The sequence below is a fragment of the Aethalodelphis obliquidens genome, unplaced genomic scaffold (assembly GCF_003676395.1).
Source record: "Aethalodelphis obliquidens isolate GAN/ISIS:26980383/991018 unplaced genomic scaffold, ASM367639v1 scaffold9, whole genome shotgun sequence".
NCBI classification, from domain to species: Eukaryota; Metazoa; Chordata; class Mammalia; order Artiodactyla; family Delphinidae; genus Aethalodelphis; species Aethalodelphis obliquidens.
In genome coordinates this window covers 30,052,749-30,064,062 of record NW_020837953.1, presented here as the reverse complement: position 1 = coordinate 30,064,062, position 11,314 = coordinate 30,052,749, and the positions used below count along the sequence as shown (strand labels likewise).

At 53.3% G+C, this 11,314-nt stretch overlaps 1 protein-coding gene across 1 annotated transcript in view; it reads right to left on the bottom strand.

The window, feature by feature from the left end:
- Nucleotides 1-864: 864 nt before the first annotated feature.
- Nucleotides 865-11,314, bottom strand: part of MECR (mitochondrial trans-2-enoyl-CoA reductase) — a 30,405-nt gene continuing 19,955 nt past the window's right edge. The window contains exons 4-10 of the mRNA XM_027109393.1: nucleotides 10,023-10,166; nucleotides 7,263-7,365; nucleotides 6,120-6,222; nucleotides 5,067-5,140; nucleotides 2,935-2,995; nucleotides 2,700-2,772; nucleotides 865-1,245 (exon numbers count right to left, since the gene is read on the bottom strand). Of these exons, the coding sequence (XP_026965194.1) occupies nucleotides 1,088-1,245; nucleotides 2,700-2,772; nucleotides 2,935-2,995; nucleotides 5,067-5,140; nucleotides 6,120-6,222; nucleotides 7,263-7,365; nucleotides 10,023-10,166 (716 nt within the window). The 3' untranslated portion in view covers nucleotides 865-1,087. The remainder of the gene's footprint in view (nucleotides 1,246-2,699; nucleotides 2,773-2,934; nucleotides 2,996-5,066; nucleotides 5,141-6,119; nucleotides 6,223-7,262; nucleotides 7,366-10,022; nucleotides 10,167-11,314) is intronic.

The following is an 11,314-nucleotide window of genomic DNA, read 5'->3' as shown; positions in this document are numbered from 1 at the left end:
GGCCAGGTGATGAGGGAGACACCCCAAAGCCTCTGGTTCTTTGCTTTGAGTGAGTGGATCATGAAGCAAACACCAAAAACTCACATAGTGTCAAACTCTTCTCTTTGTCTGAATAAACCTACTCATTTTTCAGAGCCCACTTTCAAGCTTCACCTCAGGGAGGCCTAGGACAGGACCTTGGTTAGGCGCTCACAGCACTTCACGCATGTCTTCTTTTGCACACTCATCACTACGGTAACTGTCGTGGGACCAGTGGTTTGATGTGGGGTTTCTCAACAGCGGCACTGTGGACATTTGGGCTGGATAAGCCCTTGCTGAGGGAGGCTGTGCTGTGCACAGTGAGATGCTGTAGCAGCGTCACTGACCTCTACTCACTAGGCGCTAGTAGCACCCCCTCGATTATGATAACCGCAGTGTCCCCTGGGAGCAAAATGAGCTCAGGCTGAGAACCACTGGTGTAACATCTGTCTCCCCAGTTAGAATGGAAGTTCCGTGAGGATGGTCCAGGCACCTGAGACCCCGTTTCCTTGGTTTCTCAGCCTGGCATTCACTCCTCTGTGGAGCTGATCCTCCCCGTCCCAGCTTGAGCCGAAGGCCACCTGAGAATGAGTCAAACCTTCCTTTTTAGAAGATTCTCCTCTGTGGGCTTGGAGGGCTTGAGGGCAGAGATCTGTTTTACTGGCTTTTGTACCTGCCAGCCCCGTCAAGGCTTTGCTTTCAGGGCGGTCAGGAAGTGATGGCTGGAGGACAGGTGGAGGGTGGGCAAGAGGGGCTTCTAGTGCTGGGAGCTGGCAAGGGATGGTCCTTCTTTTTTTTTTTTTTTTTTTTTTTTGGGATGGTCCTTCTTATTAGGGGTGACTTCTATTGTTTTTTCTTTGTTTTTTTAAGAAGTTCGGACTTTATTAGATACCCGGAGGCTGGCCCCAGGGAAAGCCTTGGCTGGCCTCCCAATTCTCCGCCTCAGAAGTGACAGTGGGGAGAGGAGCAGCCTGCGTAAGGCGGAGGGGCCCCAAGTGGGGGGCCCGAAACCAGTCCTGCTGGTCCGTCTCCCCTCCCACTTGGCTCCGGCTCCTCTGGGGTTATCACATCACATGGTGAGGATCTGCTTGGAAGACACGAAAGGCTGCGTGGATGCTTCTAAGGCGCGCTGGTAGTCCTGCAGTGGGACCTCGGCGCAGGCGGGGGCCGTGAGCTGGCCTCGGCGGATGAGGCCGCACAGCGTGAGGATCAGCTCCTTGAACTGGTCTGTGGGAGGTTGGAGGGTGTCAGACGGGGGAGCACCCGCAGGGCTCGGTGAGGGGACACGCGGGCTTCCCCTGCTGGCAGGAGCTGGTGCTGGGCTCCAGGGAAGCCTCGAGAGCCCGGGGCTCAGCCAGGGACACGGCGGCCGCTGTGGAGGCGGCCGCTGTGGAGGCGGCCTGGGGCCCGCCTGTGCCCAGGACAGTGAGGGCCAGGGTGGGGACAGAAGCACGGGGAGCAGCCCCAGGAGCTGACGGGCAGGCAGAGTAGTGCTGTGATGGCTCAGACCCACAGGACCTGACTGGGTGTAGCGGGGAGTCCTGAATGGTGGGAGGGCGGAATCACTCAGAGGGGCAGAAGCCAGAAGAGGCATGGGGAGGGGGTGGGTGGTGCCTGGCACACCAACAGATGTGGAACAGAGGAGCTCTGCTCAGGGAAAAGAGCCTTCCCTGAGAGCCCAGGCTCCCTCAGAACCGCACCAGCAGAAGCCACCAACGTCCCCTCCCGGGCTTGCCTCCCACTAAGGACCCCATAAGGTAGAGGAAGATGAGAAGGGAAGGCCTTGGCTGAGAAGTACTTTTTCACAGACATCAATTCATTCAACATTCAAATTGAATCGTATCCCCTGCTTAAAACACTTCAGTGCTTCCCATTTCCCTTTAAGATCGAGCCTGAGCTCCTTGAAGAGGATTATAAGGCCTTTCATAATCTGGCCACAACCCATCTGTCCGGCTTCCCACTCTCTACTGGGCTTTAACACATGCTATTTTCTCTGCTTGGAACAGCCCCTCAGACGACCACTTCCCTCCCCATCACTGGGATAACTGCATGCCATTCCTCAGCTCAGCCTGGGGCCGGTGGTGGTCCCAGTCTGGGGAGCCAGTCCTCCAGGAGAGGAAGAATAGTGTGCTGGCTCAGGTTCTGGAGTCAGAGAGACTGGCTGTTCACATCCTGGCTGCACACCCCTTAGGTGGGGATGACCTGGGGCAAGCTACTTCACTACTCTGAGCCTCTGTTTCCTCCTGTGTCAAACAGAGCTGCCAGTAGTTTAAACAATTATGACATTTAAACTGAGGCAGAGGTGAAGTAACTTGCCCAATGTCCCACAGCTCGCTCAGCAGAACCCACAGCCAGTAATGGTGGAGGGAGGATTTGGGCCTGGGCAGGCCGGTTCCAGAGTCTGTTCTCTTTCCTTGGCTGTCTTCCATGGCAGTCTTCCCCACTGTCAGCTCCTCAGGAGGGCGGCAGGGGGTGCCTTGTTCAATATGGTGCCCCAAGGACTAGCCCACTTTAGTCCAGTAACTATTTGCTGACTGTAGCTGTATTTAGAGACTGTTTTCCTTTATCCCGTTGTGGGCCTGGGGGTCCAATCACCTCTCCAGGGCTCAGAGTGGCTGGTCACTTCTGCAGCAGGCACTGCCCTCAGGTGACCCTTGGTAATGGGGCCATCATCCACTTACCTGGACTGTGGTCCTTCTTCCACTGGGATAACCAAAAGCCCCGAAGTTTGAGATCCTTAAAAATGAGCAGGCTCTGTGGACACAGGAAGGACACGCTGGGGCTGAGGGCAAGAACTTCAGGCACTGCTTAAGGTAAGGATTCCCCCAGGGGCGGGGGGCACTGCCTGAGTTTAGACAACGGTGGTGTCCAGGCCCCTGTCTCCAGGCACTCCCCCGCCCCACCCCACCAGCTTACCACAGAGGCGATGACAGGCTGCTTGGCCATCCCCCCATAGGTCACCATGGTTCCTCCAGGCCTGAAGGGTCCAGAGAGAAGAGAGTGGTCGCAGGGAGAGACAGAGCCCTTCTTGAACCAGTTACAATGCATCTACTCCAACCCTGGTTCCTAAACCTCGTTCTCAGAATCCCTGGGAAGCGTTCAAAAATACAGGTCCCTAGGCCCGACCCAGACCTAATGAATTGGGAAGCAAAGCTCTACATTAAAAACGACAGAAAACAAACAAGCAAGCAAACACCCCTGGCAGATGACCTCGATGTCTAGCCAGGGTTGGGAGTCCAGAGTTAAGCGCCCAGTCAGGCTTTGAGGAAGAGCTGCAGAGAAGAATATTCCCCTGAGCAAAGCTCACCACCCGATTTGTGAGTGGAGCCGGAAGCAGATCGGGCCGGGCTCTACTCCACTGTCGGTGTATGACGCTGGGCAACATGTCCACAGCGGGCCACACTGCCTCTCCTGTACACGCTCCAGTGACACGACGCAGCTAAGGAATGGTGCGGACAGTGCAGAAGACAATGGCAATTGTCAGGACCTGCTGTCTGACACCCACACCCGCCCCAGCGGTCAAACAGGAGAGGGGCTCATATAATTTTTAAAACGTAAGCTAGGACTTCACATGCCTGACTTAACCTGTGCTCCCCTCGCCACTCCCCTGGCTCTTTTAGGAGTTGGTTGATCAAGGAAGACCCGAGATACATTTTGGGACAACACGAGGGAGGCTCTGTGAACCCCAGGGTGGAAGAAGCTGCTGAGAGAGGCAGGTAACTCTCTGTGCCTGAGGCCGGGGGCCAGTCGGGTCTTAAGTTCCCTTCAACTGCCACCTCCTCTGGAAAGCAGTTCCTGCATGGTGTGGGGGCGAGCCCTCCCTCTGTGGACCCGTATTACACTTGATCTAATCAGAATGGCTACCGTATACTGGGTGTTTACCACCTGCCAGGCACAGGTCTGAGCCCTTCACATGTGCTGGCCAGTGAATCCGCACGGTAACCCCATTTCACAGACAAGAAAACTGGGGCCCACCTCTCATTTGTAGAGCGCTGTGTACAGACCTCAGAGCCCCTTGGACTCACCTTCTGAGGCAGAAAGGGTTTATGTCCCCCCATTTCACTGATGAAGAGACTGAGAGCTGGATCGTTTTTCACATATTGCCTAACTTTTCATAGGTCCACAGCTAGTAAGCATGAGCCACGGGGGGATGGCAGCGGGCCTCGGAGGCTGCCCAGAGGAGGGCTGAAGAGGTAAGCTCGGAGCCACGGCCACTCGGGCAGCTGCCTACCCTCTCTGGGCCTCGTCTGGGCGGGGATGGGAGCAGTGCCCCTCACCTAGGCGATTGTGGAGGGGGTACATCACGCACTCTGCACAGCCTGGTGTGTGGTAAACACTCTGTGATTGTGACTACAGCTCTCTGGTCACACGACCCAAATTCCCATCCAGCCTGAGTTCTAGAGGGTTCCCTCAGTGTCTCAGCCATCTAGGTACCCTGTGGCTACTGAGTGCTAGCAAATATGTGTTAACAAATGTTGGTGCTCTAGTTGGGAAGTGTCCTTTCAGGTGCCCTTCAATTCGACAAGATTATATTAATGGAAAAAAAGAAGGAAAGGACATGCGCTGTCAACACTGTCAACGTCATCCCCCTGTGGTGGGATGATAGGTGAGCTCCGTGCTTAAATTTTCCTTTGTACTTTTACATGCTTTCAAGATGTTTTGTAACAGCACGATGTTACCTTTAAAATCACAATCTATTTTTAAAAGCTAATAAAAAACTTAAAAGCTAATAAGCTAGGACTAAGTGACTTTTTCAGATGCCCCTAGGTTATGAATCCTTACCCGTTCCCCTATCACAGAGCGCCCAGGAGTCTACTTCTGGGGTCCCTAGGAGAACAGAGCTGGATGGTCATCTGTAAAGGAGGAGGCTGAGAGAGGGAGGGCCCGAGGAACTAGGACGTGGCGTGGGTCCCATCTTCCTACTCAGGGTCGTGCTGACCTGGCCTTGGCCTGCACTGGCCACTGGGACTTGGTCACCCGGTGGTCCTCCTGGCTAAATCCCGGGAGGGAGCCTTCGTGCACTGGACCCACGGGGCCGAGGGACTTACGCCAAGTGCCGCAGCAGCTCCGTGGAGCTTTTCCCGCCGACACAGTTGAGAGCAAGCTGAGGCTGGGGCATGTCCTGGAAAAGAAGGGACCTGCAGTGAGCGAGCTACCCCTCTGTGGTGGGGTTTGAAGCTTGCTAAACAAACAGCACTTCCCTGGCCCAAGGGCTGTGTCAGGAAGGAGCGAAGAAAGTGGGACAGTCATGCCTTCCAACTCCGTCTGGGAAGGGCCTTTTCTTTACCAGCTTAATCCTGTTATCTGTTTTAGGATTTTGTTCAAAACTCACCTCCTCTGGGAAAGAACAGACAAAGGGCACCTATGTTCTGTTTTGACGGACTTCATTTCCCCCTCTTCTCAGCACTTACAACTCAGTTTATATTAGATGTGCTGACCTACTGCTTCAGAAATGTTCTCAAGAGGTGTGTGTTCTCAAGTAAATGTGTGTCCGGTCCCTCCAGGGTTCAGTGATAAGAGGCTGAGATGTGGTTCGGTCATTTACTAGGTGTGCTGGGCAGGGTTAAGGGGCTTTGATTTCAGAGAGGCCTGGAACCAGCCCGACTCCACCACTTATGATTGTGTGGTCTCAGTAAAGTCCTTTCTTTTTTTCCAAGTCTTTGTTTTCTCACCTATAAAATAGATAGCACCTACTTTGTAGAGCTTTTGTGGGGATTATCAGATAAAATATAAGGCAGATGCTTTGGAAATGTGACTCCTTTTCTTTCTCTTCCCTCCTGTACCTCAGTTTCCTCAGCTCTCTCCCAGCTCCGAGATTTACTTCGGCTGTGTGGGCTGACGTAGTTCACCACTAACATTCAAAACTACCAATCACACAGGGTTTCCTAAACCTTGTCTGCCTCTCCTGCCCCCTCACAGCCCCGGGCACTTAATGCATGCTTTCCCCTGGCTGAGGGAATGGGCTTTATCCTTCCACGAAAAGAGACAAAGGGAGGATTTTGGAGACATGGGGCCAGTGCCAGCTTTTCTAATTCAAGTGAATTTCTTTCTTCAGGGAGTTGGGCCTGGAATGGAGGTGCAATGTCCCTCATCACTGGTACCTTAAAGAAGTTTTTCATCTCATGCTTTCTTAGTTCCTCTTCTGTGACAACATGATGGGCCCCCAGATTCTTCAGTCTGTCGGTCAGCTTCTGGATGTCAGGTCTGGAAACCAAACACAATCCAAGGTCCTCGTCATATCTGCTCACTTTCTCCACGGAAGGCTCCCAGGACCCCTCTGCCACAGCTGTGAGAACCCGAGTTTCTCTTTGTGGGAAGCTAAGCTGGGCCTGGCCACCAGTCTCATCACATGCCAGTATCTCTTGGCCTCAGTTTCCTCACTGGCGTGAGAGAGCACTGGGTGGTTTCTACTGCTCCTGTCAGCTCAAGGACGCTAGAAACCATCTGGGCTCAGGGAGGAGTCATTTCACTTCCTGATTTCTTCTACTGAAACGACAAACTCTGCTTCCTTTCCCCCTCTTTTCAAGGGGCTTTTCAGAGTGTTGTGCAAACACACTCCGGTCCAGGAGTGGCTTTGAGCCTCTTTACCAAGGCAAACAGAACAAGTTTTTTGTCAGCACAACGGAGGGGATGGGGAACTGAAGCGAGTATCAGTTCTCCTGCCATGGCTGGGCTTCCCTGAAGAGACACAACCACGTGCGTGGATGGTGAGGCTTAAGGAAGTTGGAGGATATGATGGAGAGAGAACAAATTGGGAAACTAAGTTTGTCATTGGTTTGCTGTGTCTTCCTGAGCAAGTGGCTTCCTCCTTCTGATGACAAACCTGCCCCATCTCCTTTACATCTGTATTTAGTGCACTTCAAAGTATCACACAAATGCAAGGGAAACAAGGGCTCTGGGTTAGTTGGTTCACAGAAAGAATAACACAGCTTAAAACATTCCCAAATGTGAACTGTGGTTTTAAAAACATGAGGTTTATCACAAGTCAAGAGTCTCAGAAACTCTTAGCTGTTCACTAAGGGCCTTCTCCTTCCTGCCCTCCCTTTACATTTCAGATTCATTCATCCTATAGCCAAAAGCCACTGGACTTCAGTGCTGGTGGCTGACTCAGCTATAAGCCAGCTCCCGCCCGCAGGAAAGGAAGACCGCTTACGCAAGGGCGCCACCTGGTGGAAACATGGGCACCCGCGGGTGCCAGGTGGAAAGGCCCAAGTGGTGTGCTGGGATCAGGCCTTCCCACGCACCTGTCTCGGACCACGTTGATGGTCCTCAGGCCCAGGGCCGCGGCGATCTGGATGACTGCTTGCCCCACTCCACTGTTGGATGCATTCTGGATGACAGAATCCCCTGTGGAGCCAGGAAGAGACTCAAGTTGAGACCTGTAACAGGTCAAGGGCTTCCAGCCTAGAATCCTATTATAGGGCCGGAGGTGGAGTCCTCAGACTCTGAAAGTACCCAGGACCTGCTGCTGAGCCTTCTCAGTCCTTGGACTGTTGCTCACTCTTCTCCCGTGCCCCCCAAACCTCTACAACACCCATGAAGCCTGCCAGGGTTCAGCAACTCAAGAGTTCACACTGGATGCAACTTAGACCCTGCTGTGTAAATGATTTTGCATCCTTCATCATCCTCCCAATTTTTATGTCCACAAGTCTCTGCTTAGGTTATTTCTTTGGCTTGCAATGTTTTCCTCTTTCCATCTCCCTTCATTTTCAAATCCTATATATCCTTCGAAGGACTGATCGAGTGTGGCCTCCTACATGAAGCCTTCCCAGATTCTTCCCCCGTGCACTCCCACAGCACTCTGCGGCCGTCTCTGTTAATGGTCACGGTCAGCCCTGACTTATACTTGGTTGTTATCTCAGTCCATTTCTATCAACAGGCTGCGGCTTCTTGAGGGGTAGATGCACTGCCTCAAAATGGGATTAGAGCTGCACTGGAGAAACTGGCAGCCCCTGAAACAGGGACCTCCGGATAGTCTGTGGTCAAAGCCGAGGCCTAACTTTGGACTTAGCCAACGGGGGAGGCCACGGGCCATGCTGGGAAAAGCATGGGCTCTGGAACGAGACATACTGGGGTGTGAGTCCCAGCTTCTCCACTGACTGTAACGGAAAGTGAACGGGGCGGGCTGAGTCCTGACCTCTTTGAACTTCAGTTTCTCCCCCATGAAACAGGAGTCCTAGAAGCACCCACTGGGGTGCTCCTCATTAGAGCCCAGTGCTGTTGTGTCCGGGAAGGGGCTCTGTTCCCCTGAAATGCTATCTGGGTTTTGAGAGGCAGCAGGGATCTTGTGCTAGAGACAGAGGAGTTTCTGGAAGAAGGCCCATCCTCCTTAGGGTCAGCCTACAGATTGTCACACATCAGTGGGTTATGAAACCAACCTAGTGGGTTGCAAGCTTTTTTTTTTTTAAAGTTAAAATCAAGGAAAATAGAATAAAAAAATAGTGGAGTGCATCACACATAGTGAGGGTAAATATTATTCCATGAAACTTTGGTTCTCAGTACATATATATTCATATACGTCTATATACGGGATGACAATTTAAAGTGTAATTCTTACTCTGGGTCAAAATCACACGTTTCACGCCAGCCCTGGGGCAGGAAGGTGGAGAGATACACCACGGGCACAACAGGCCACAAAAGGTGGGTGGTGTCACAATAGCCTGATGTGACGACCACAGCTGCAGCCCACATCAGAGGGGGTCTGAGGGGAGAGGATGCAGGCGACCAAAACATCTGCTGCACTGGGACTTGAGCAAAGGTCCCTGATCACACCTGCTGGCTTTCTGCACTTCAAGAGACCTAGGGCTGCTCTGCCACAGCTGGGAGAACCGGCATTTGTCTCTGCAGGAAGCTGGGACTGGTTTTCAGCCAGACTTACGCAGAGCTGCCACCGAAGGTGATCACACTCCGGTATCTCTCCATCTCAGTTTCCTCGTCGGCATGACAGAGCTGGACTGGGTGATCTCTAGGGCCCCTGCCAGCTCCCGGCTATGCGTGGTGTGTGGGGTAACCCTCCAACAACGGGGGACGGGAGCTGGTGGGTAAGTGGCCCAGCCTCCTGTCACTTGGAGGTTAGTTCTGAGGAGGGGTCTGTGAGGGTCTGTGGAGGGTCCCCAGCAGGACTGGGCCCCGGTTGCCCACGGCAGGAATCAGCTTTCGCTGGCTCTTCCTCCTTCCCTGTCCCTGTCCCCAGGCCCTCACTCTTGCTTCCTGGGGTCACCTCCCCAGTGAACGGTCGGCCCCCAGTTCTTTTCTTAGGCTCTGCTTTCAGGGGAACCTGGAATAAAACACCTGGCTTTGTCATTTCCTTGCTGAGTGATCTCATACAAATAACTTACCTCTCTGGACCTCAGTTTCCTCATTTATAAAAAAGGGAGAATGATAACAGCAGTGCACCTTTACTGTGCTGTATGCCAGGCCCTGTGCTAAGTGTCACACGGCATGTTTCAGTGAGCCCTCAGAACCCCTTACTCTCCATTTTACGGATGAAAAGTCTGATGATTTGAGAGGTCAGTTCCCAGTTAGTGAGGCGAAGCTGGGGTTCAGACCCGTGCTGTGGACCTCATTGCACCGCTCTGACGTCCAGTGCGTTTGACGGGGCAATGCATGGAAAGGCACGTATGTGGACTGGAAAGTGCTCTGGCAGTGCTGAGTGGGAAGACTAACACCAAGTTCAGCATTTTATTGGAAACACAGGGACTGTGTCTATGTTGTCTGGCTTTGGAGCCCCAGAGCTCAGCACAGCTCCATACGATTTTGCTGAATGACGGAATTCCATCCCAAGCTCTAGGGAATGTGACCCTTCAGCGGTTTTCTAGGGTGTACCCCTCATGAGGTTTCAGCATGTTTTCCAGGATCCAAGCTAACACCTTTCCATGTAAAGCAACACCACCACCCAGGTTGGGACCATTTTCCTTGCAGGTAAGTTCCCAGGCCTCGGGGTCGGGACACGGGTCACACCCCAGTCAGGAGTACCCGGCCTGCCCACCCACTGCGGTTCCTACCTGGCCGCAGCTGCTCGAAGTCCATCAGCATCCGGTAGGCCGTACAGGGATTGACGCCCAGGGTGGCGGCGCTCTGAAGAGGGATGTCACTCGGAACCGAGATGAGCGCTTCCTCGCTGAACACAGCCTCGGTTCGCCAGGTTCCTAAGTGGGGGGAGGCCAGGGGAGTAAGGAAGGACCCCCTCCATGCCCAACCCCACTCCCCCTCCTCAGTGGACGGGCATCGAGGACAGCGGACTTCAGTAATACTTGCAGAAAAAGGAAAATCCCGAAGCCTTTTTGAACGTCCGAGCCCTCGTGATAATTACGTTAGGGACACTGTGTTATTCCCACGTCAGTTACCAGCAGAGTTGGCTCGTGTCACACAGCAGGTGGCTGAGGGTCTCAAACTACTGGACTCTGAGGGTGAGACAGCAACATCATTACCAGGGCAAGAGAAGTTGAGAAGGCCCCATTTCCCACTCGACCCTCATTCTCACCTAAGGCAGGGTGACTCGGGTGGTATTATGGAAAAAAGCATGAACGCCAAAGGCAAAGGCCGGGGTGTGGGACCTGGCTTTGCTGCTCTGCTAGTCTGAGCACAGCACTAAGTCACTGAGATTTGGTTATTCTAATATGTAGATGACACTGGCAAGAAGAGCCTTGACTGGCCTCCCCCAAGAACTGTTGCACAGATCAAATGAGATATGGGAAGTGAAACAATCCTGTAAACTGGAAAAAAATGCTCATTAACCCCCAGACCACATTCCAGTTCTAGACAAAAGAATAATAAAATGTCCAATTTAAAGTCCTCACTCGGGCCTCCCTGGTGCCGCAGTGGTTGAGAGTCTGCCTGCCGATGCAGGGGACACGGGTTCGCGCCCCGGTCCGGGAAGATCCCACATGCCGTGGAGCGGCTGGGCCCATGAGCCATGGCCGCTGAGCCTGAAAGTCCGGAGCCTGTGCTCCGGGAGGCGCCACAACAGTGAGAGGCCCGCGTACCGCAAAAAAAAAAAAAAAAAAGTCCTCACTCAACAGGGCAGGAACTGAGGCCGTGATTTGCCCTGTCGCCCAGCTCCCCGGGCTGCCCCCTTCCGTCTGCAGATACTCATCGGGCACCGGCTGTGAGCCAGGCCCCTCCAACAACAACACAGTCCTTAAGTTCGCAGTGTGCTCACTCCAGTGGAGCAGAATAGGTGAGACACGAACAAGCAAATACAAGAATTCTAAGTTATACAGAGAGAGAGAGAGAGAGAGAGAGAGAGGGAGGGAGAGAGGGAGAGAGGGAGAGAGGGAGAGAGGGAGAGAGGGAG